Source organism: Nomascus leucogenys, chromosome 3 (assembly GCF_006542625.1).
Source record: "Nomascus leucogenys isolate Asia chromosome 3, Asia_NLE_v1, whole genome shotgun sequence".
NCBI classification, from domain to species: domain Eukaryota; kingdom Metazoa; phylum Chordata; class Mammalia; order Primates; family Hylobatidae; genus Nomascus; species Nomascus leucogenys.
Genome location: NC_044383.1, coordinates 103,644,987 through 103,670,799, shown reverse-complemented (window position 1 = coordinate 103,670,799; position 25,813 = coordinate 103,644,987). Strand labels below are relative to the sequence as shown.

At 38.4% G+C, this 25,813-nt stretch overlaps 1 protein-coding gene across 1 annotated transcript in view; it reads left to right on the top strand.

The window, feature by feature from the left end:
• ROS1 (ROS proto-oncogene 1, receptor tyrosine kinase) overlaps positions 1 to 25,813 on the top strand; it is a 141,465-nt gene that overhangs the window by 104,618 nt on the left and 11,034 nt on the right. Inside the window, exons 35-42 of the mRNA XM_003255618.4 lie at positions 2,895 to 3,030; positions 4,254 to 4,416; positions 6,335 to 6,399; positions 7,314 to 7,443; positions 13,466 to 13,563; positions 14,301 to 14,501; positions 15,997 to 16,131; positions 24,120 to 24,283. Of these exons, the coding sequence (XP_003255666.2) occupies positions 2,895 to 3,030; positions 4,254 to 4,416; positions 6,335 to 6,399; positions 7,314 to 7,443; positions 13,466 to 13,563; positions 14,301 to 14,501; positions 15,997 to 16,131; positions 24,120 to 24,283 (1,092 nt within the window). The remainder of the gene's footprint in view (positions 1 to 2,894; positions 3,031 to 4,253; positions 4,417 to 6,334; positions 6,400 to 7,313; positions 7,444 to 13,465; positions 13,564 to 14,300; positions 14,502 to 15,996; positions 16,132 to 24,119; positions 24,284 to 25,813) is intronic.

The following is a 25,813-nucleotide window of genomic DNA, read 5'->3' as shown; positions in this document are numbered from 1 at the left end:
AACAAACTGTTTACTTAATCATACCTCACTTATCTCTTAGTTGATCTAATCTCCCACATGAAATATTGCCTGATTAAGTTAATAAAATTTACATTGTTACCTTTGGCTATACATTTATAACCACTAACTTCTGTGAATTGTTTTCTGATCCAGGCATAACTATTTTATGGAAAATACACATGTACATTTCATGTTATACTTTAGATAAAACTACTTGCAAGGGCACCAACTTTTAGGTTTCTTTAAAACAGTATTTGTTTCTGACTGGCTGCATACAAATGTCTGGTGGCTTATAGTTTAAAATAAATAAAAGAAAAATAACCCTGGGTACATAAAAAAGTATAGAATTAATGGGAGGCCAGTGACAGTCTTTGGTTGGGATAGTTTTGGTTTCTAAGCAGACACGCTGGTTTGGAATGAGTAGGGCCTCTGTTGCAGAAGATCCATTTCTGGCTTGTGGGATCCACTCTTGCTTTCAGACATCTGATCTGCTTATTTCAAATCCCTGCTCATTTATAAATGACCAGGAAAGCAGAAAAATTAGGTTAGGTAGATAGAAAGCTATTTTTTTCTAAGAAGATTTACTTTAATGATGATAAAATGCAGTAAAAACCTCAAAAGGAATGGTCAAGTACTGATTGGACTTTTAGAGTTATCATAGTGATCATACATTCTTGTTTATTTCTGTTTCAGCACAAATAATAATAGCACTTTCTTTCATTCCCCAAACTGCCTGAGTTTGGCTTATAAGATATATGGACCCCTATCTATTGCTAATATTGAGAGTCCCCAACACACTGAATCATTAAAAGAAGGGCATGATTCTTACCAGAAAAGAACACTCAAACACATATTAAGAAAGTTGTGGCTTATTTGGTTCACAAATAGGAGTAAGTTACAAGGGAAAGTTGACGGAAAAGTCACAAACGTAAAGTTGAACTCTCAGGATAAAGAAAGCCAACACTTTACTGTGTTCTAAATCTGTATTCTTTCTGCAAAGTGATTGGAGTCACAAGGACTTTGAAGCTTGATTTGAGATTTTTTTTTCAAAGATTCCACCCAGACAATATGTGAAACTCCTTCAGCAAACTTGGAAAGCTAAAAATTTCAGCTGACCCTGCCAGGATTTTAACCTGTGGTTCCAGAGAGTCTAAGTATTGCACAGCTGATGTTTGTGCCACTAAGCCAGCCCCTCCAGAATTACGCATATGACTGCAGTATATTTGGCAGTTGGCATATAGGCTTGACTGCTTGTCTGCTTTCCTACTGGGAAGGAGAATTACATGAAGAATCCTTCAGCTGACCTTTGCTTACTTTCTTGTACATCACCATTGTTTAAACCCATAACTCTAGTGGATGAACATGAGATAATTTCAGACAACCTATTGTGCTTCCAAGACATCCTATGGATATCTGACTTTCTCAGGACTTAAAGGTCTTTATTCTGTTTGAAATTCACGAATTTTTGAGTCTAGCTAAGCTAATTCGTTTCTTTGCTTTTAGCAGCAGTGCATGTGGTTTTACTAGTAAGAGCGTGTGCGTGCATGAGAAAAGATTGAGTCATTCAAATAACAAAAAAGTCACAATTATTTTAAAATTTGTATTGTGCTGAGGGCACTCATCCGTTATAAACATAAAATTAAGACAATTTTTAAAATGAGTGTTGACAGCCTTTGCTTCTGAGCGGTCATATCTAATGTATAACATTAGCCTTCTGCTGGGAGTAGAGGAAAATGTAAAACTGTAAAATACAACTGCTGACCTCAGGAGCTTGCCATTTAATGAGGGAGGTAAGACATGCCTGTATGGAAAGCCAAATAGCAAGATATGTGTTAAATAATAACAAAAGACAAAAATAGATGAAGTAAACAAGACAGTGCATAGGATAAGCACTCACAGAGAGGCACAATTAGTCTTTCAAGTTCAGATATGAAAGATTAGTAGAGGTTGCTGAGGTTTCAGAAGGCATCATTGAGGATGTGGGCTTACATTGGGCCTTTAAAAGTGAAGTGAGGTGGTGAGAACATTTCAAGTTTGAAAAATTAATTTAGCAAAAGGTACTTGTGATCTTTCACTGTGTAGCCCTTCAAATTGAATTTCATGTGAATAAAACTCTAACTTCTTGAATATAGAAGCTACTGTGAAATTAAGTTCAAATTTTAATGATCATCTCTCAAAGCATGCTTGCTGTTTTCAACTTCTGAGCCAATAGTCCAGTACAGATGACAATCCTGTTAACATAATTGTATTTTAATATTAAAAAAATTTATTTTATTGTTATAAAACTAATACTGCTTATTATATAAAGAAGACAATACAAATTACTCATGATTCTACAACTAGGGCAGACCACTGCTAACATTTGGTAAGCTTCGTTCCAATACTTTTTCTACATATTCGAGTATATGTATATGAACAACAATGATAAACACTCTTGTACTCTGCAAAAAAAAAAAAAATTGCCATTATACTGAAAGCATTTTCTTTTCTACTGAGGAGTATAACTTGGATGTGACTGAACTCAAAAATGAATTTGTTTCACTAATAATTATGTTTGTTTGGATTTATTTTGACTCATTTATGGGTGATTTTGACAAATAAGTTTTAATATTAAGATACTTTAATTTGTTTATAACAACAGTAAGAAATACATTAAATTTTAAGAAGTGAGATTAAAAACGGTGTAGTATGATTTGTGTGCTGATATATGGCTTTTTACCTGGATTTAATTAGTTTTTTATAAGATATTTTAAAATCAAATTATGAAAACTTCTATAACTATCCTACTGAGAGTGTTCTTGCATAAAAACACTTAAAATGCACTGTTAACATTTCCTAAAGGAAAAAAGAAGCAATATTTTACTTTGTAAATTATGTCATTTTTTCCTTTATAGTCTGGCATAGAAGATTAAAGAATCAAAAAAGTGCCAAGGAAGGGGTGACAGTGCTTATAAACGAAGACAAAGAGTTGGCTGAGCTGCGAGGTCTGGCAGCCGGAGTAGGCCTGGCTAATGCCTGCTATGCAATACAGTACGTAGCTTTGGCCATCATTATGGAGCACCTAGGCAAAGGGTGGGCAACAGCAACAAGAGTGCCTATGAATTCCGCATTGCCCAGGACAGTCATGGTTTATACCCATTTTTCTGGCATAATTATTAATAACTTCCTCTTCCACTCTCAAATGTGACCTGGGATGGATGCCAAATTATGTAGTTATAAGAAAAATACAGAAAAATCCATTATTTTCCAGTGCTTTATCATGTAGCTCAAAAACAAATGAAAGAAGGAGAAAAATATTACATTGAAGAGAATAGATGGTAACATGGTTGGTTGACCTGGAGGCAGTGTTTGAGAGGAGAGGAGTTTTGAGAGCCTTGTGTATGTGGTCAGCCTTAAGTCAATCTTACTCCATTTCAGAAGTTGTATGAAGATTGCCCACAAACCCTTCTTAAGATAGATGAGTTTTGAACTTTTGTTGTCATCATAATTAAGGAAAATATTCAAGTGTCTTATGCAAAGGTTCATTATATTAGGATCTATGCAAAAAGGAATTAAATGATCATAGGCCTTGCTTTCAGAAATTTATAATGCAAGGTGTAAAAACAAAGGATTTGAAGTAGACACAAAGGTGATCTAAATCAGCTGTTTAGAGGTGACTTTCCTTTGAGCAAATACTCAGCATATCTGCTACTCAAGATTCTCTATTAAAAATTGAAAGCATTTTTAACATAGCAGCATTTTCCCCCCTTGTAGTATTCCAAGTGAGAAACTTGGCTTTCTAAAAGTTAACCTTATGGTGATGGGGTTGATTTTTTTGGTCATAGTAAATTTTGTTTTACATAACATGTCACATGTGTGAAATAGCTAATGGAAAAGCTTATAAACCCAGATGCATTTATTACTAATTTGCAGTAGCTTTTTATACAAATTGGCAATCTGAAGAAGTTAATACCTACTAACTTTGACACAACAAGCTACAATAAAAGTCTTGAGGCAATGCATACACATATATGTTTTTATCAAAATTAAGGTGCCTAGAAGTGGACCATCATGCTCTGTCTGAGTAAAAGGTGGTAGAATAGTAAAGTAATTAGCAACCCAAAGTTCCACATCACCATGTCACATAAAACACACAATGCTGCAAAGCCATGAGATATTTCTTTCTCTCTCAAACACAAATACCAATACCAACACAAACTTGTATACCCTATATATGTGGAGGGTGGGGAGACAAAAATGTTGCTATTTTATAGTACTCTTCCAACCCAAGAGGAGATTGAAAATCTTCCTGCCTTCCCTCGGGAAAAACTGACTCTGCGTCTCTTGCTGGGAAGTGGAGCCTTTGGAGAAGTGTATGAAGGAACAGCAGTGGACATCTTAGGAGTTGGAAGTGGAGAAATCAAAGTAGCAGTGAAGGTAATGTGAATCTTCAAACTCCTTGACACGTTATATCACCATATCTACAAGGATTGACCATAAAAGTTGAGTGCTCTTTGTTGAAAAGAGGACTGGTTGAATGTCGAAGCCTATCCGTAGCTACAAAAATCACATTTTTAAAAAACATTTCCTAGATAGGAACATTGTTTGTAATCAGCAATGTCCAGGGTTTGCATTACCTCTAAGGTTACTAATTAGCTAAGACCTGTCAGACAATAATTTTTCTTCAAACATGCCATAAGAGAACTGGAGTTGTAAAACACATTCTTAAGGTACTAGACCAAGGGTCAGCAAACCTTTTCTTAACTGGGCAGATAGTAAGTATTTTAGGCTTGCTGGCCATACAGACTCTGCCATCGTATTGTCATAGACAATAATGAGTGTGGCTGTGTACCAATAAAACTTTATTTATGAACACTGAAATTTGAATTTTATATTATTTTCATGTCATGAAATAGTAGTATTCTTTTGACTTTTTCAACCATTTAAAAATGGAAAAGCCATTTTCAGATCATAGGCTATACAAAAAGAGGTGACAGGCTGGATTTGGCCCACAGGCTGTAGTTTGTCAGTCTCTGACTACATGATTATTTATCATGGTATACTTAATGTATTTTTAAGGAAGCACTGGATATATTCATATTTTTGTAAAAGTATCTTTTGATAAAGGGAGGATGAATCTTTTTTTGTTTTGTTTTGTTTTGTTTTGTTTTGTTTTTTTTTGGAGATGGAGTCTGGCTCTGTCGCCCAGGCTGGAGTGCAGTGGCTTGATGTCTGCTCACTGCAAGCTCCGCCTCCCGGGTTCACGCCATTCTCCTGCCTCAGCCTCCCGAATAGGTGGGACTACAGGTGCCCGCCACCGCGCCCGGCTAATTTTTTTGTATTTTTAGTAGAGACAGGGTTTCACTGTGTTAGCCAGGATGGTCTCGATCTCCTGACCTCGTGATCCGCCCGCCTTGGCCTTCCAAAGTGCTGGGATTACAGGCGTGAGCCACCGCGCCCGGCCGAGGATGAATCTTTTATGTAATTAAGCAATACCCTGCTTATTAGAGATTTATTGCTTCGAGGGTGAGCTATACAACTAGAAAAGTTGGCAAAATTCTCTCTGCTTCTAAATGATGTCATTGAAAAGTTCTTTAATTTACTCCCGCCTTGACTGTTTTAAACAAATGTTTATTTCTCTCATGTAACAAGGTGACTGCTGGCTTTGGTTCAGGATAGTGTGTCAGGTCAGAGTCAGTATCTCTGTAATTTTCTCGGCTGTTGTTCATGCTTGCTGCCTCATTGTTCCAAGACAGCTGACAAAGAAGCAAGCATCACATCTTCATTTGGGCCAGGGAGAGGGGGAAAGATGGTGCGAGATGTACATGTTCAGGAAGGCAAAAGTCTTCTTCAAAGCTCCCTCCCTGCCTCAGCAGTTTTTCTCTTATATACCATTGACCGTCACCGAGTTATATGACCACCCCAATTTCCAAGGGAGGCTGGAGAATTTCAGAACACAATTTTCATGATTAGCTTTGATCAATTCCTTGGGACTGGGAAGCTGGCCTCCAAGAAATAAATTGAAAGCAAGGAGATGGAGAAAACATATTGAGAAGAAAATTTTGAAAATTAAGAAATTGGCCTAAACAACAAAACTTGGTCTCTTAAAATTTCTACCTTTTGGAGGAACATTGTGTAAACATTACTAGACCTTTTATTTTGCATATTCTTCTACTAGCAGTAACAGGAGGTAACATTTGAAGGGTTTATAGAATACATGCACATGCTTTATCTACGATCTGTTTCCAGCTTTCAGGGTAGATATTACAAAACAAACAGAACAATCTCCATTAACCCACTGAGCTCACAGAAATGTCTGCTATACTGATTCCTGACCTGTTTTTATGTTGTATAGACTTTGAAGAAGGGTTCCACAGACCAGGAGAAGATTGAATTCCTGAAGGAGGCACATCTGATGAGGTAGCTCTGAAATAATTTTCTCTTGGTATGGGTAAGAAGTTTTAAGTCTGCTTGACTTATTTTTAACACCCAAAATGATCTGACATAACAGATCATACCTAAAACAACGTGGTTGAAACGTTTAAATGGAACTACGTCTGCAGAGCAAGTAGTCTATAGAAGCCAATCTTCTGAGCCTGGGTACAGGCACTCCTCAAGCAAAACGTTCTCCTTTCTTTTATCTTCAATAAGGAGCATGTTTTGCAAGTGAATTCTGAAGCTGTTTGGCTTTTGACACGCTTATATTCATCTAAATGTGTGATAATGGTCAGTATACCCAGTAAGAGGGAGTTCTCTCAAATGCTGTAATGTCAGTGAAAATATCCTTTGTCTTAGTAAACTTGTCTACAAGTTTGAGTTTGTGGTCATAAAAACTGCTCAAGCACATCTTAATGGGAAGACTTGAGGCAGTGGTTGATTGGGTCTCAAGCTGTGGGTTCCAATTATTAGGTTGGGACTTACTTGGTTTGATGTCTTGAGAAAACTGTGTAGCCAAACCTGCATTTCTGAGCTGTTTTCCTGAAAGGGAGAGGATATATTTCATACCTATAACGACCCAAAACCCAATGTTTTTAAATATCTTTCCAAGGACGCTACTAGTCAAAATTACTTTCTTTTCCAAAATATGCTTAATACAAATGTTATTCCTTCTAAAAACCAACCTATTTTATCCATACTCATGGCCACTAGGGGTTGCCATATTACCTCCTTAAGGTAAGCACAAAGACCAACAGTTGGAAAAGGAAGTGTTAGAGACACTAATTCAGGGGTTTTGAAAGAAACTATTGATAAAGAATTGCTGTACTCCATAAAGACCCTCGGCTAGGACTCCTGCTTCTGTTGTATCATCCAGCCTGTGTCTTTCCACCTTTCAGCAAATTTAATCATCCCAACATTCTGAAGCAGCTTGGAGTTTGTCTGCTAAATGAACCCCAGTACATTATCCTGGAACTGATGGAAGGAGGAGACCTTCTTACTTATTTGCGTAAAGCCCGGATGGCAACGGTAGGCAGTTGGGATCCATAATATTGGTTTCATAATGCAAATGCCCTGTAATTCCCTATTAATTTTCTTTAAATTTAATAGGCTGCAGTGGTAAAACCTTAGAAGACTTATATGGAAAGAATTATTCTATTTCCTTCACATTAGATTTTGACAATCCCTGGGCTAACATTCTGGCATTTTTCTGGTCATGTGAGCCCAAACCTGTTTTTAGTATTTAATGGGAGAACATGACCCTCATTGCCAGAATCATGTTTTTCTGGAGCACAGGGATCGTGTGGAGTTGGAAATGCATATCTCTGTACTTCATCTATATGCCTGTCTGTCCCAAATTATATTTCCGGTCTGGATGTCTTTACTGAGTACCAGACTTGTATGTCCCTCTCTAGTTGACATATCTATTTGGATTTTAGTAGGCATCTGAAACATATTTTGCCCCAAACAGAGCTCTTGATTTCGTACGTCCTCTCCTACTCCACCCATCTAGTTCCTTGCTTTCTCATTCCCTACATCCATGCTAACAAGCTCTGCCTGCAAAACGCAGCCGCAGTCCTTCTTTTCTTGTATCCCCAGTGCCTGGAGCAGTGCATAGCACATTATGAACCCTGGAAATGCTGTGGAATGGTGGACAGGACTGGGGGTCCTGCAGGAATCTACCTTATACCTTAGATGAGAACACGTGAGATAAGACAAGTCACCGAAGTTTAAATCTGGTGGATTAAAAGCTTTTTTATATCAAAATAAACATCATATGGCTAAAAAATTAAAATGTGTGACAAAGCGTATAGTAAAAAACAGGAGCCCTGTGCACTGCCTCATTCCCAGCTCTCAGGCCCGCACGTATCTTCTGGTATTTATCGCCAAGTTCCTAAATAGTCTGCTCATACTGACACGTGTTGATTTTTCAGTTTGGGGTAAATTGATTGCCCACTATGGAAGATGAGGATTTAACTCTCTTAGACTTCCTCGTAATATACCTGTCCATCCCTCACCACGCTACACACAGGAAAACTTTGCTTGCCTCATCCTCTGACAGTTATCACAATTTGCAGATAAATCATCCTTTCAGGTTTGCATTATTAGAACTATTTAGTTATTATTATTATTTTTGGAGCTGAATTATCCAAATGTTATTATTGTAAGTTTTTTTCTCAGGCTAGTTTAATAAATATCTCTTGTTTTCATTTTAGTTTTTATGTACGTAAACCCCTCAACTGAACTGCAACACTTTTCTCAATATGGCTAACAATATCAGATAATCTAGTACTTAATTTTTTCTTGGACACTTCCTTCCTGGAAGCAGTGTGGATGCTTGTGCTCTAGGCTAGCTACACAGCTGCTGTTGTAGGGTTTCCTTCACATTCAACCTGGGAATCTTCCTCAACTCTTGTCCATGTGGGACTTTTTCCATGTATCTCATGACTGTTTGTTTTAGAAAAGAGAAATTATGCATGTGCAGCAAAAATCGGCTTTTTTTTAATTTTTGAGAAAACGTCCTTTATTCTTCCCTCACACTTGGTTGATAATTTGGTTGGACTTTTAGGTTGAAAACTCTTTATCTAACAGATAAAGCCACTACATCTTTCTTTCCTCGCTTCTACAATTGCCAATAAGAATTCTTATGCCATTCTGATTCCTGAACTTATTATCAGTGGTCTGTTTTTTGCCTCCTCCCCTTCAAAAATTTGAGGAAAATTTTATCTGTGGTACTCTTTACTCATAGTAAAGTAACAGTTGCTTTGCTAATCATTCCCTTCAGTTCCGGGATTTTTTTTCATTGTCTCTTTGATAATGAATAGAATTCCTTATTCCCTCTATTTCTTTGTTCTAGAAATCCTGTTATAACGGACGGCTTTGTTTCATCTTCTCATTCTGTTAGCTGCTCTCTCCTATTTTCTAGCTTTTGTCATTTTGCTTTCTATTGTGATAGACTTCCTCAACTTTGTCCCCTAATCTTTCTGTAGAATTAAGAATTTTTGTTAACATATTTTAATTTTTCACAGACTTGTTCTTGTATTTTGACTGCTTTTTAAAATAATATTCTGGTTTTGTTTATAGATGCAAAATTTTACTGATCTTTTAGGGTATTAATTATGCTTTTCAAAAAGTGTTAATTTGCTTCCTGCATTGTCTTGGCTTCCTCCTTCCTCTTTGTTTTGGAATCTGATTCAATGTGAGAATCTTTCTCAAATGTTTAGTATTCTTGGCTGGTTTCATATTTAATCATGACGGCTAACAAAATGATGGGAACCTATGTGTCCAAGGAAGCTTCCTTTTGGCGTTAGGTGGGACCCTGCTCTTCCACTGGGGGTCCTCCAATGTCAGTAACTGAATCTCTTCCCTGCCATATGCCAGTTTAACCAGGGAAGAAATTGGTCATTTCTCCTCTGGACAATAAATGCCTGATGCGTCAACTTAGAGCGTTTAGAAGTGGCTGGAGGTCTCAAGGCTCAGTATGTGGACTCTCATTTAATTTTAATTCTCTCCATTTCAGTACAGTGCCTCAGTGTGACTGGTAGTATCTCTGAACTTGGAGTTGTTCTGGTTCAGGTTTCTGTTGTTTTTATTTGTTTGTTTTCTATAGACAAAAGCCTTCATCTATGGTAGAAGAATCTATGATTTAGTTAGGCCTTAAATAACCTAAATGTTCTTTTTGCTTTCAGTCCTTCTCCTTGTCCCCGTATTCAGGGATACCTGCTGCCTACCATTCTGGAGACTATGAGCTTCCATAATGAAAAACAGCTCAATTCTTGCCTTTTCTTTCTGTAGGCAGTCAGCTTTCATCTCTCTTGGCTCTGCTAAATTACCACTCCTCCATCTGCTTTCCCTCTTCCAGAATGCTTTGTCTACCATGTCAGTTCTCATGACAGTTGATTTGCCCTTGTGAAATTATGAAAATTTTCACTATACTGCCATGTTAGCAAGGTTTGGGGAGAGAGCGGAACTAAAAATACACACATTCAATCCCTCATCTTAAACAATACATTTTATTTGTAGATTTGTCTTGTTTTGTGGTAGGGCTGGGGGTATGAAAAGTGAAGAGAGGATGAAAAAGGATGGACTGAAAAAAAAACGTGAATCTACTTTTTCCAAATCATTTTGATTCACCCAGGATCCTAATGCTTATAAAGATTGGTTCTCACATGCATTCAGCTGTTCCGCAGCCTTTCCTGGTGGCTGCCAAAAACAGCTTCCAGGGCTTCGTCTCCTTCGCTGCAACCATAGAGACATCGTTAGGTGCTGAAGGCAGAATGAAGGCCTGAGGCCTATGGGAGCCATCACAAATGCTACTCTCCCTCGTGCTGAGTTCTTTTGAGGCCAGCCTCTCCCCACATGGAGTGCTCAGAGGCACCATATCAGAAGAACCAGCAGAAGCCTTTTTCTCTCTCTCCCTGCATTCAAGGACTATTTTACTGGGTTGAATGCCTAAGAACTGACTGCAATTAGGCCCAGAAAGCTTAGTCTAGTCCTTTGCTTTGAGGACTCAGTTTCTTTATCTACAAAATGGAATATTGAATCAAAAGCTTCCTAAGTCTCCTTTTAACTTTTTTTTTTTTTTTTTTTTTTTTACAGAGTCTTGCTCTGTGGCCCAGGTTGAAGTGCAGTGGCGTGATCTTGGCTCACTGCAACCTCTGCCTCCCAGGTTCAAGTAATTCTCCTGCCTCAGCCTCCTGAGTAGTTGGGACTACAGACATATGCCACCATGCCCAGCTAATTTTTGTATATTTTTTGTAGTAGAGACAAGGTTTCACCATGTTGGCCAGGCTGGTCTCGAACTCCTGACCTCAAGTAATCTGCCTGCCTTGGCCTCCCACAGTCCTGGGATTACAGGCATGTGATACCACACCTGGCCTTAACTTTTGTTAAAAGGATTGTATTAAGATAGGAAAAAAGTGAAACAAACAAACAAAAAACTGTCAAAGTAATACGAATATGTAGTAAATGTGCTGCCTTCCAGATAACATTCAATTCGCCAAATTTTTGCTGTGTGTTTACTATAAAACGGTGAAGGATGTAGTTCTTGCACTCAAGGAACTTGCTACATGGTAGGGTTGTAAGTCTACAGACACAAGTCTACAGATACCTAAATAATCCACTTTAAAAGTAGGAAGTAGGTAGACTCATTACAGTGCAGTGGAGAATATACTGCAGAAGCCCAGAGGAAGGAGCGATTTCCAACTGAGGAAAGCTGAGAGGGCTTCATGGAAGAGGTCTTCTGATTCAGGCACAACCAAAGCAGGAGGTAGAACAGTAGCTGAACTATACTTCCCCACTGAGTTATGAAAGTCTTTGACTAGGGATAGATTGAGATCAAAGTTTAATATGTCTGAAGGGTTTAACAAGAGATGACAGGTGGTAGTCCAGAGTAGCATCTAGAGTCAAGGAAACCCAACATGCAGTGATGAGGTATCCCAACAGGTTGATACATGGGATATCAGAAGGAGAGAGTAGTCAGAGATCCAAGCAGGCAGGCAGCATTATGAAAATCTGTCAGCAGGGAACAGGGCACTAGCCACCAGACTGAAATTAGGGATTGGGATCCTAGACCTAGAGAAAGTCTTCACAGGTAGCGTAGGTTTTGCCAACAGCAGAGCAGGGTTCCATTTACACAGGAACCAGTGAACCATTCAAGACATCCAGCAGGGACTCAGATACGGACCGTGATAATGGCCCTGAATAAGGTTGGAGGAGATTGATTTGAGAGTAAGGTCAGAGCCTAGTTATTAGCCCTAGGTGTGGCTGAGCAGAACCATGGCAAGAGTGAGCCCCAGAACATCAGGATTATTCCTAGTTTGGGGGCAAGAGATAAACATGTCAGGGGAGGTAGGGAGAACACCACTTAAGAACATTTGTTTTTTAAGGAATTGAGGGACTTGGAGGTTGGGAATCATTTGAGATACTCAGCTAAGGCTGTGGATGGAAATCAAGAAACAGGAGGACATTCCAGGGGAAAAAATGATAGCAGGAATAAAGAAGAGAGGCTGAGAAATGCAGAGTAGGTATAAGGAACTGCAATAGGACCAGTGTAATGGAAGCACAGATTGAGAGAGGAGAAACAGTAGGAAATTAATAGAATTGTAGAGAGGCTGGTGCAGCCTGGGGGTGCTGTGGAGGCTGTGCTCAGGAATTCATAATAGACTCTACAGGAAGGGGGTCACAACAAAGCAAGCTAATGAAAAAGCACAGGAGGCTGGAGACATGGGAAATTTTTGAATGCATCAGATTAGGGATGACGAAAGCTTGAACCAGGGTAATTGCAGGGCAATGGAAAGGGACAGACAATGTAATATAGCTTCAGGGCAGGAACTTTGAATTTTCCCAATATGGTACTAATAAAAACTTCAACTGGCTTTTTTTCATGTAGAGATCATTGCAACCAGTACAGGCTCAAGTGTATGTTTGTACTCACTCTCTTAGATGAGAGGAGTAATTTGAAACTTTGAAATAGGGTATTGCTAACAATTTACATGGGGCTCATATGAGAAACAAGCCCATTGTCATGACTGGCAAGACAGAGTGCCATTGGGTCAATAATTAAACCAGCTAGCACTTAAATGATCATTTTGACTACTTATGAGAGCAGCAACTATTTATTAAATGCCTGTTATCGACCAGCCATATATGTAACTTACTTGAATTTTGCAAGGTCAGTATTATTGCCCATTTTACACATGAGAAATTTGCTTAGTGAGTTAAGTAACTTAAGCAAGTTCACACAACTAGTAAATAGCAGAACTAGGTTTCACATCTCGATCTGTCTGACCTGACACCTGGAGATCTTTCCAATAAAGATTCCACATTGCCTCTACTTACTAAACGTAGCTATCGTTTTTTATGTATATTTGCATGGAAAACATATAAATTTGTTTTCCTCTTTGTTTGAGTTCTTATAATCATAACTAAAAATCCCTTTAAAACATCAGATACATACATGCATATGCATATACATGTATCCACTTATATTCACACATATATGTATATATTTCACGCAAACTACCTGTAATTTTTCCTTCATTTCTTACAGTATTATGGTCCTTTACTCACCTTGGTTGACCTCGTAGACCTGTGTGTAGATATTTCAAAAGGCTGTGTCTACTTGGAGCAGATGCATTTCATTCACAGGTACGATTCTTTTCTGGATACGGGGTTATTACTGATATTGGCACAATAATCACCTGTAGTGCAGGTAAAGCACACAAGATAATTAAACATTTTAATTCCTTCAAACTAGCAATAATTTCTATTAAAAGTCTCTCTTATAAATCATTCTGCTGTAAAGACACATGCACACGTATGTTTATTGCATCACTGTTTTCAATAGCAAAGACTTGGAACCAACACCAATGCCCACCAATGATAGACTGGGTAAAGAAAATGTGGCACATATACACCATGGAATACTATGCAGCCATAAAAAAGAATGAGTTCATGTCCTTTGCAGGAACATGGATGAAGCTGGAAACCATTATCCTCAGCAAACTAACACAGAAACAGAAAACCAAAGCAGGTTCTCACTCATAAGTGGGAGTTGAACAATGAGAACACATGGACACAGGGAGGGGAACATCATACACCAGGGCCTGTCTAGGGTCGAGGGCAAGGGAAGGGAGAGCATTAGGAGAAATACCTAATGCAGGCAGGGCTTAAAATCTAGATGATGGGTGGATAGGTGCAGCAAACCACCATGGCACATGTATACCTATGTAACAAACTTCATGTTCAGCACATGTATTCCAGAACTTAAAGTAAAAAAAAAAAAATAGTTTCTCTTTTTTACAGACCTACTAGGGCTACTTGTTTGATTTCTGGAACTTTATTGTTGTTATTATTATTATTATTAAATATAACTTCTGCCATAGGGATCTGGCAGCTCGAAATTGCCTTGTTTCCGTGAAAGACTATACCAGTCCACGGATAGTGAAGATTGGAGACTTTGGACTCGCCAGAGACATCTATAAAAATGATTACTACAGAAAGAGAGGGGAAGGCCTGCTCCCTGTTCGGTGGATGGCTCCAGAAAGTTTGATGGATGGAATCTTCACTACTCAATCTGATGTATGGTAAGTTTAACGGGACACAGAGTAATGCTGACAGAATCATCAAACATTAGAGGGGATTTTAAAAGGACGTCTAATCTTGCTTTTTTAATGTGAGAAAACAGAAGACCAGAGAAATTAAGTGATTTGCCTCAAGCTAAAGTGAGAGTTGGTGGTCAAGGTGGGACTATTCCTGGGTCTCAGCAGTTTATGCTCCTCCCTGAATCAGTTTTGTTATGAAATAGATACATTTCATTCAAATATTTTATTACATTCCAAAGATGTAAAAGCCTATGACTAATAGGAATTGGTACTTAGGAATTAATGTCCAAGTGTGTGCCCAAATGCCTACTATTGGGGAATGTTTGGTCATTAATTTATCAGTAAACTTTAAATCATGGATTTAAAAGTGTCCTAAAAGATTAGGACACTAAAAGATTAGGACACTGGGGAGATTTGGACATCCCTTTATTATTCGAATAACACCCCTTATTTTTGTTTGTTGACTCCAACTTCTGAATAGAACAGCTCAAAATGTAAAAGCTTGTTCAATGACTTTTAAGTTGGACTGGCCCTAGGCAAAATTACGAATGAGATAAAATTTCTCAGTGCTGCCAATTTTTATTCATGCCTTCCCTCTCAATGTTTACTGGCACTTTATCCCCCCGCAAACTTGGGAGGAAAATGCTGAAATGTTTTTGTGCTCACCCTTAGGTGTGTCTGCATGTCAATGCTTTGCAATTCTTAGATAATGGAGGCCTACAGTGGGGATTCAGTCAGGGAGAGAAACAGAGTATGAGTGTGTGTATACATGTATGTATGTGTGCATGTATGCGTCTGTGTGCACGTGTTTCTGTGTGTGCATACATGTGCATGTGTGTCTGTTTCTGTGTGTGCATACCTGTATATGCACGTGGATGTGCATGCATGTGAGCATGCATATGAATCTGTGTCTCTGTGTGTGCACATGTGTGCCTCCTCCAAGCCTTCCTATCACCTTTGAAGTATTTGCTCATATGCAGTGTTTTGTTCTACTTTTTCTTGTAAGCCTGCTTTTTTGTTTGTTTGTTTTTTTGTTTTTTTTTGAGACGGAGTCTTGCTCTGTAGCCCAGGCTGGAGTGCAGTGGTGCAATCTCGGCTCACTGCAAGCTCCGCCTCCCGGGTTCACGCCATTCTCCTGCCCCAGCCTCTCCGAGTGAGTAGCTGGGACTACAGGCGCCCGCCACTACGCCCGGCTAATTTTTTGTATTTTTAGTAGAGACGGGGTTTCACCGTGGTCTCGATCTCCTGACCTTGTGATCCGCCTACCTCAGCCTCCCAAGGTGCTGGGATTACAAGCGTGAGACACAGCGCCCGGCCTATCAGCCTGCTTTTATATCTCCCGTTTGCCTTTTATGAGGCCAATAATACACTGACAAAGTAGACCCTGCTAGCCCTAGGAAAAATGTTGTTGGAGAAACTACTGTAAACCTGGTGTTTGTAATAAGTATAATTAAAGCAAACCCTCTACTATTCTTAGGTCTTTTGGAATTCTGATTTGGGAGATTTTAACTCTTGGTCATCAGCCTTATCCAGCTCATTCCAACCTTGATGTTTTAAACTATGTGCAAACAGGAGGGAGACTGGAGCCACCAAGAAATTGTCCTGATGATCTGTAAGTTAATTATGTTAACATATGTATCCCCCAAACAAAAACATACAATGTGCACATACAATCTTAGGCCTCTTGATATAGTTTGTTAAATTGTTAAAATAAAAACTGGAACTTAAATATTGTATACCCCACATAAAATATCAATTCATTGTGTCAATTTGTGAATATATTATGGTTTCTTTTTATTTGTATATACACATTTCACTGAGAAACAAAATTTTGGAGAGTAAAATACTTCTGGTTAAGTAAAATACTTCTGGTTAAGTGAATTCTAATAAAAGCACTTGGTGTGTCTGTGTGTGTGTGTGAGAGAGAGAGAGAGAGAGTATACACACACATATGCCTTTTATTTTGGGAGATATGATTTGACTAGTATCTTAATCTACATATTAAAATATTATACTAAATGGGAATATATTGTTAAAAAGTTGGATTGTGGCTGGATTGTGGCTGGGTGCGGTGGCTCACGCCTGTAATCCCAGCACTTTGGGAGGCTGAAGCGGGTGGATCACGAGGTCAGGAGATCGAGACCATTCTGGCTAATACGGTGAAACCCCGTCTCTACTGAAAATACAAAAAATTAGCCGGGCGTGGTGGTAGGCGCCTGTAGTCCCAGCTACTCGGGAGGCTGAGGCAGGAGAATGGCGTGAACCTGGGAGGTGGAGCTTGCAGTGAGCCGAGATCGCGCCACTGCACTCCAGCCTGGGCGACAGAGCAAGACTCCGTCTCAAAAAAAAAAAAAAAAAAAAAAAAAGTTGGGTTGCCTTTGTTGATATAGCTGACATTGACTAATAGGAAATAGTATTACTAAAAATTATACAGGTTGTGACCTGTTTATGAACATAACAAAAAAATGACTAAGTATTGTAACTTTAGCGCATCCTGGCCATTATTGAATTCTAATAGTGATTTCTCAGAAGAGTGAGTGAATTTTAGTCAAATTATAAGGAAAAAAGTTTTTATTCTAAGTATTAATCTGCCTCCTTGTGGAAAGTCTCAGCAGAAATATTAAGTCTTGACAACTTTTTCCAAGAATTGTCTTACCCAAGAACTTTCTAAAAGAGCAAATAAGTATGAACTCTCTACGTGCACCATAGCATGCCAAGGATTGTATGGATTACAGAGGTGTTTAAACCAGGGACACAGCTCTTCAGCATCTCAGAATGTGTTTTGAATGAAAAGACACCCACACAGAGCAGTTGGATGCCAAGCCAACATGTAATAAAGTGCTAAACTGTGTGGTACAGGCAAGTGCAAAAGGAATTAGCAGTATGCGGATGCACACCATGGTTGTACTGCCTTGACTATGCTGTGTTATTTAGAGGATTATTCAGACTTGAGCCAAAAGATGATTAAGAGCTGGGCACCTTGGTTAGATGTTCTACTGGTGAATGTTTTTGTATTATTTAAATCTTCCAGCTAGAAGAAGATTGGAATTACTGCTTGTTTCTGATTTAGCTTAATAGTCTCTGGGATAGTTACAGGGAGATCAGATACACACACATCTGACCAAATTTGATAGTAGTGCATAAAAAATGATTCATAATCATTTTGGGGGGAAATGAGGAAAAATTATATAAATTAAGGATAAGAAATTATACAAAATTTGAAAACCTTTCATGTAGGGCTTAAGAAAAAAGCCCAAGATACCTAAATACAAAATAAATTTTAATTAAATATTTACAAACTAATCACTGTTTTGCATCTCTTACATGTCTGTCAAACACTCAGAAATTTTTGCCAGAATTTCAGTTGCACAAAATTTTCCTTGTGCTGTTAGAATGTTATCTGGCTTATGCCACTCTCTCCCCAAGGGTTAACGTGCCTCATCACAATCATGCAATATTTTTGGATAGGCAGCTTTGAAATTGATCACTAAACTATCAGTTTGACTGGTGTGTTTGATTATTTTGTTTGGGGCAGGGAGGTTAATAACAAATTACTGTATTGTGGAGCAGAAAAATCTAGACAAGTTGGACTTTGCTCTATCTAAAGGTATAAAAAATGCAACTAGAAGGAGGAAGGAGTGCTAGAAAAGTATTCCTGATTATGAGTGGAAAAATATAATATTCTATACAGTTTTATCTTGAACAATTTATTGATTGGATTGCCATTGTTTTAATGAAAATATAGTTTATTTGAAATGAAAATTTTCCATTGGTGGTTCTGAAGTTCATTTGAACATCATTAATAAAAATAAGCCATGCATCAAACCCTCCAAGTGCTGCAGGACTCTGACAAGCCCTGGGAAGGGTTAAAGATCCATTGCCAACCAGGAAAACAAGCTAGGCTAGGAAATGGAGATCTCAGCAATACCATTCAATCTGGCCATGGCCTTAAGTTGTCATAATAAAGATTAACTACTCTCCTTAGAGTACAGAGGGAACTGATATTTATTTGAAGCAGTTTTCTGAGATCACAGGCCCAGCTTAGGGGTTTGAAAGTCTGCACTGAGCCCTGCTACACCTTCCATTTACTGCTTAAATACTCAGCACCTGGATGCACTCCAGGTCAGGTGAGCCCATAGATAGCTATGCTGTACTCAGCTATTAATGGAATGCCAGGTTCAGAGCATTCCTGCCCTTCTCTCCATAGCCTGAAATGTACGATAGAAAGCCCAGCCATCAGGATTCTCTTCAGTTTTTAGTTTGCACAACAACCACACCACTCCTGAGAAGAAATGAGATCAAAGGGCAATCTACTTCAAGTGAGAGCTTTCTGGGGTTTTATAACAGATATATCACAGTGGCAACTGGAATTACTGGAGAGTCCCTCAGGTGTGGGAGGCAACCGTGGGAGAACACAGAGGTTCACCATGTTATTTTTACATCTTAAAAAAATATGTACACCTAGATACTAATTGGATCTCTCCAGGATTAGGTATAACGAGTAAGGAAAATCTTGAAGTCTGTATTTTATGTACTTTGTTTAAATACCTGTAGAAACTTTTCCCTTTAATACTGAAAAATACTATGACGTTTTCATGTATTGAAGTTCAATTGCTTTGTGAATTTAGAGGCTAACATTGGATATAGCTAATGAGTCCTGTGCTATTTTGAAAAAAAAAAAAAAACTTGAGAAGAGTTGTAAAGGGTTTGCATGGTGAGTGGAGGAATTGGAACCTCTACTTAGCCAAATGAGATACTTCAAGTATAATGAGTATTTTTCTGGAGCCAAAACAACCAGCCCAGGTAAATTTTAACAAACTTGAAGGACCTGCAAATTTGTTTAGAGTAATATGCTTGAATATTTGTAACTATAACTTGGTGCAAGTATACACTGCATGATATAGAATGGTGACAAGGACATATTTGTAAGGGAAGATGCTCTGTGCCAAGGCTATAGTTTTCACTGTTAATTTACTTACAAGATATAAGAAATACATTTAGGATTCTTAAAAGCCTCTTCATTTCATTCCATTGCCAGTTTATTGCTATTTGGGAACACAAGTTTTATTCTTTACTTTTAGATGACTATTGCTTATACAGCTCCTCTTTTCTTAGTCGTCGTTTGTCTCTACATGGTGGAACAGAAAGGTTTTATATATTAACACGTCAAATTTGTTTGTCATCAGAAAATTAAGTACAGAGTAATGATTGGATTAAATGTAAATTTAAGCTTCCATAAATGAAAAAAATAGGAATTTCTGCTTAAGTGGATTTCATAGATTAAACAAGAGTCTGAACTTTTGGAGGTAGAATGAGTGGGGGATGTGCAAGTGGCTAAGTGGCAGCTGGAAGGATGGTTTCTTTTTCCCCCACCTTCCTCTTCCCGGGCCTCCTCTTCCTTCTTTTTTTTCTTTCCTTCTAAATAATCTCACTAAGTATCTTGATTTTTTTGCAGAATAAAGCAGGTTATAAATAAGTATGGCAATGGCCCTTTTTTGTGGAAGATATGTCCCAAGGCCCCCAGTGGATGTCTGAAGCCAAGAATAATACCTGTATTAGTTCGTTCTCACACTACTATCAGGAACTGGTAACTTATAAAGAAACTGGGTAATTTCTAAAGAAACTGGGTAATTTATAAAGAGAACTGGGTAATTTATAAAGAAAAGAGGTTTAATTGGCTCATGGTTCCACAGGCTCTACAGGAAGCACGGCTCAGGAGGCCTCAGGAAGCTTACAGTCATGGCAGAGGGTGAAGGGGAAGCAGGCACAGTCTTTCCCATGGCCAGAACAGGAGGAAGAGAGGGAGCAAGAGGAAGAAACAAGGAGGTGCTACACTTTTAAACAACCAGATCTCATAAGAACTCTATCACCAAAGCATCAAGGTGGAAATCTGCCCCCATGATTCAATCACCTCCCACCAGGCCCCTCCTCCAACACTGGTGATACAATTCTACATGAGATTTGGGTGGGGACACAGGGCCAAATCATATCAATACCCAACCTTATATACACTATGTTTTCTTGGTCTGACAACCTAGTCAAATAATGGGTAGGTAACATATACAGCATAGATATGCTGGACAAAGGGATAGTTTCATGTCTCAGTTTCATGTTTCATTACACTACTCAGAATGGCATACAATTTAAAACTTATGAACTGTTCATTTCTGGAATTTTCCTTTTAATATTTTCGGACCATGGTTAACCTCAACTAACTGAAACCATAGAAAGAAAAACTGATAAGGAGGGACAACTGTAAAAACCCCCTAATTGAAATATGACCAACCTTGAGAGATTCTGTCTGTGCCTTGGCAATATTTTTGAATCACAGCTTTATTTTCAAAAATAAAATGCTTCCTGTGGAGAATTATAATTCTTCACTTTTTCCTCTCAACTCTGAGGACAACTGTTAGATTAATCATCAAAACTCTACTTTATTTTTTAAATTCTGTGATTTAACATCGATTATAATATCTCATTTCAAAGGCTAATGATCCTTCATTGGCATCTTCGTATCATCTCCATTTCTAAAGAGCACAGGTTATAGAGAAATATGTGAAAGGTTAGGTTGTCTTTTGGTTATTTCTCAGATATGATTCTAATTTTTAAAAAAAGAGCCAAGCTTGGCACTGTATACCCATTATGTAAATTGCTTGTAATACATGTGAAGTCATCAGATCAATACATTGAAACAGTCCAATATTGGTTTTCCTTGATACCATTTATTCTGATATGGTGTACCAACTCTGACCTGAGGTGCTTGTCAGGAAACGAAATAAATGGAAGTGGAGTTTGTATGCCACATTATAATGGAATGGAGATTGCATTATAATTCCCCAAATGGATACTAGCTATTTTAAATACAATACCTATAATGATTTCTGGGCCATCGTTACCTAGTGATTATAATCTTGTTCTAGCTTCACAGGCATTACCTCAGTCCACACCATCATTATCTCTCATCTAGTCTTCTTTAATAGCTTCCAACCTGCCCCTTTATGATTTATTGTCCACATATCTGCTAGAGTTACCCTTAAAAAATGTAAAGATTATGTCTGCTTAAAAATCTTGAAAAGCTTCCCCTTGTAGTGTTGTAAAATCCAACTCCTTGCCTGCCCTGTGAGACCTGCATGATCTCGCTTCCCTCCTCTGATCTCATCTCATCCTTTCCCCTCAATGATCGCACTTCAGCGACACTGGCTTTCTTTCAGGTTCTAAAATGTGCCAAGCTCTTTCCAAATTTAGGACTTTACACATGCTTTCCCCACTTGTAGTTCCCTGACTCCCATCCACACCCTATTCCCATGACTAGTATCTTATTTTCTTACAAAGTTCTTTGGCTTAAATGTCACCTCTGCAGAGGGGCCTTCTGTAAGCAACTTTCCAAAACTGTTTCATGTCTTACTAGAACTCGTGTTTGTTTTCTTTATTACTCTGCAAAGAACTTATAATTTGTAATTGTATATTTACTCATATAGTAGTACTAATATTTTAAGTACCTCCCAATCTGTTTCTTTATCAATTCTCTCTCCCTGATCCTGATCTGCCATATAGCTCCAGAAAGTAAAAAAAGAGAGCAAGTACTTGCTTATAATAAGTCAGTAGGCTTGAAAACCAGGCCTGGAATATAGAGAGCATCTAAAGTCCTTTAGCTCCTTGTTAATGTTTTAAGTACTAGGTTTTAATTGTCTGTATAAAAACATACAATTTTATATAAGGATAGTCAAATTAAAAAAGATAGTGAGTAGAGCCCTCATTCCTTCCAAGCCCTGGGGAAGTGAAGAAAGAAGAGAACTTGATAGAGGTAGGAGGGTGAAGATACTGGATATCTGGGCTTGGAAACCTCCTCTGTAGGCTTCAACTAGAAGAGATGGGTACCACCAAAGCCAACTGCTCAGTCACCCCTAGTTAGGGAGAAAAACAAAGAGATCATTGAGTGGAGGACCCTCACTTTGACATGGGAGACCCAGCATTGTCAAGAAGGTAGAAAGTCTTGTCCAGACAGAAAGGTCTAGCTTATGCTTCCAAACTTCCTTTGTTTCCTATATGGGGTGAATATTTGGTTGAGAGCTAGAGATTCTGCCAAGTAGCACCCTGTGGGCCTACAGCAGAAACAGGAATGGGCCTTGAGAGCATCTACAGGGCTTGATAGCATCTGAGAATCCTACAGCTAGAGAGAGACAAGGGTGGACCACTTTAGTGGGGAAACATCAAAAGAATAGGTAAATAATTCACAGATTGCCAATGGGGGCTGATGCCTAGGCTGGATCAGATCAGTCACTCCTTATTGAATTCTGGATTAGCCACTGAGACTAGCAAAGATCTGGAGGGCATAGTGGGGTTCAAAGGATTCTTCGCCATGCCTCTAGAAGTCACATAAGCCTCGTACTCAACATATATCCTGACACTACCTTAGAAAGGAAGGCAGAGGGAGTGGGGATGGCCTGAAAATAAGAGAGGTTGGGTTATTATCCAGAAAAGATTGAATATTACTTAAAAAGATTGTTTAAAATAGTGGGACTAAGTTATAAACAACATTGTACTAAATGAAGTTTCTTTTCTTATGCTAGGTAGGGACTCTGAAAAAGACCTAGTTAATAATAAACAATATAAAATACTTACAATTTTTCTGCTTATATGAGTTGAGGTATGATGAATTTTGCCTTTCTCTTATAATTACTGTACATATCATCTGTGAGGACAAGAGTCACATGGCCATGTCCCTAGCTCCTGATATACTGCTGGTATAAAATAAGTGTCCAAAATCTTTGCTGAGTGAATGAATGAATACTACTTAAGAGTGCTGCACAGATATTTCTTGGACAACCATTAAGGAAAAGATAATGTTTAATCAACCAGCTGTGAATGTCTAGGGAACTCAACCTGACTGTATAATGAACAGTAAAACACTGGCATCAAATCTGATTGCTGCTTCTGGTTCTGTCACTAAATATCTGTGTGGAATGGAGTAAATCTTTTAAATGTCAGCCTCTTCAACAATTTTTATAGCTATTAGTTTCTTTATGTGTTGATACATTATGATTGACTATAAGACTAACAGTGCAGGTGAGACCTTTACCTTGAGAGCTTAGAGAGCTACTTGAACACCCTTGATTAAAGAATGGTCCTCTTCTATCAGGGAAGGTCATCCTCTTCAACCGAGTTTTCAACTTGAGGAGGGTTACACATGGAACACTGGAGGAAAGGGACACCTGTATAGCCAGACATCAGCTGAATCAACCCTGGTGATCAGTGGGTGGTAGATGTTGAAGCCAGATCACCCTCACAGGAGACCTTCACCTTGAGTAGTTGAGTGTTGAGTAGACATTCTCCCACTATCTACTTATCCATCTATTTATTTGGAATAATAACTGTTAAAATAATGTCAGCTTTTCAAAAAAAAGATGTTATCTAATAAACGTAGTAATGTTAAAAGCCACTCTTAAATAAGAAACCAAAGCCTTTGTTATGGTTCATTTATACTAATTAAGGAAAACTGGCAATAACTCAGATTCTTTCCTTTCTAAAATGACCCTACCTGGGTTATCAGTAATTATATCCAATTGCTATTTACTTTCCCATCTTTCCCCATATATTTAGGTGGAATTTAATGACCCAATGCTGGGCTCAAGAACCTGACCACAGGCCTACTTTTCATAGAATTCAGGACCAACTTCAGTTATTCAGAAATTTTTTCTTAAATAGCATTTATCAGTGCAGAGATGAAGCAAACACCAGTGGAGTCATAAATGAAGGCTTTGAAGGTAAGTTTGATTCTTCAGAATTTTCTAGTTTTCTCTGCACTGTGAACTGAACAAAGTTAAAATGGAATGTACACAGAAAGCATTTTGGGGTAGGCAAAAAGAATAATATACTGGCACCTTTGTCATCATAATTAAGTGTTTATTGCATTCCTCTTTGAAAATTATTTGTATTATGCACTAAATTGAAAAAATAAAGGATAGTGCTATGGCCCCTGGATTTATAATCTAAGACAGTAAGGAGGAGAATTAACATGTTAGACTATATTTTCATAAGGTCTGTTCTCCTCTTCTCCCCCCACACACCAGTTTAGACCTCAAATACAGAGTTAATTACAGACTCTTTGCTTATGGTACATTATCATCATTGGCCTATGCAGGGCTCCTGTCTGTTTGTTTAGCCATTTTATCCCCATATTCCTCTCCTCTTCAACTTCCTGCCTCCCCGTCAGGCAACCATTCCAATGTCTTTAGTGTGTATCTTTTCATTTTTATGCTTTCCTGCAAAATGTGTATTTTTTTAATGAATGAATGCTTTTTTTCTTTCTGTTTTTATTAAGCACCGTATTTTTAAGGTCTATCCATGTTGCCATGTATATATCTAATCCTTTGTTTCTGATGAGTAATTTTGCTATGATTATTGTAGTGGATCAGGTCTTGCTAAGATCTAGTCTAATTCTATGACTTTAGTATTTGGTGATTAAGTTAGTAATATTCTGTGCCGGGAGCGGTCACTCATGCCTGTAATCCCAGCACTTTGGGAGGCTGAGGCGGGCAGATCATGAGGTCAGGAGATCCAGAGCATCCTGGCTAACACAGTCAAACCATAGCTCTACAAAAAATACAAAAAAAAAAAAAATAGCCTGTCGTGGTGGCAGGCGCCTGTAGTTCCAGCTACTCGGGAGGCTGAGGCAGGAGAATGGCGTGAACCTACGAGGTGGAGCTTGCAGTGAGCCGAGATCGCGCCACTGCACTCCAGCCTGGGCAACAGGGTGAGACTCCGTCTCAAAAAAAAAAAAAAAAAAAAAAGATAATAATATTCTGGAACCATTCTACTATGATGGACAGACTAAGCCTTTTACTTAAATGTAAAGAGACTTAAAATACAACAGTCACTTAATTCATTTCTAAAGTCACACTTACTGTTATGTATACCTAATTGGCTGCAGAAAAATGAATTTAAAATATTTCTCCTTCAGCTTATCTAGAACTTCTTGTTATTAAAAGTTTGCAAGGCCCTTTGTTTATTTAAATGCAGATGTCCTTGCTTACAAACAAAACTGGCAAGATGGATCACAACTTAGAATCTCTCAGAAATTAGGCTTCTTGCTATTTGCAGTGATTGACTATAAGACTGGCAGTGCAGGAGACACCTTTACCTTGAGAGCTTACAGAGCTACTTGCACACCTTTATTAAAGAATGGTCCTTTCCTATCAGGGAAGGTCATCCTCTTCAACCAAGTTTTCAACTTGAGGAGGGCTACACGTAGAACAGTGGAGAAAGGGGACACCCATGTAGCCAGACATCAGCTG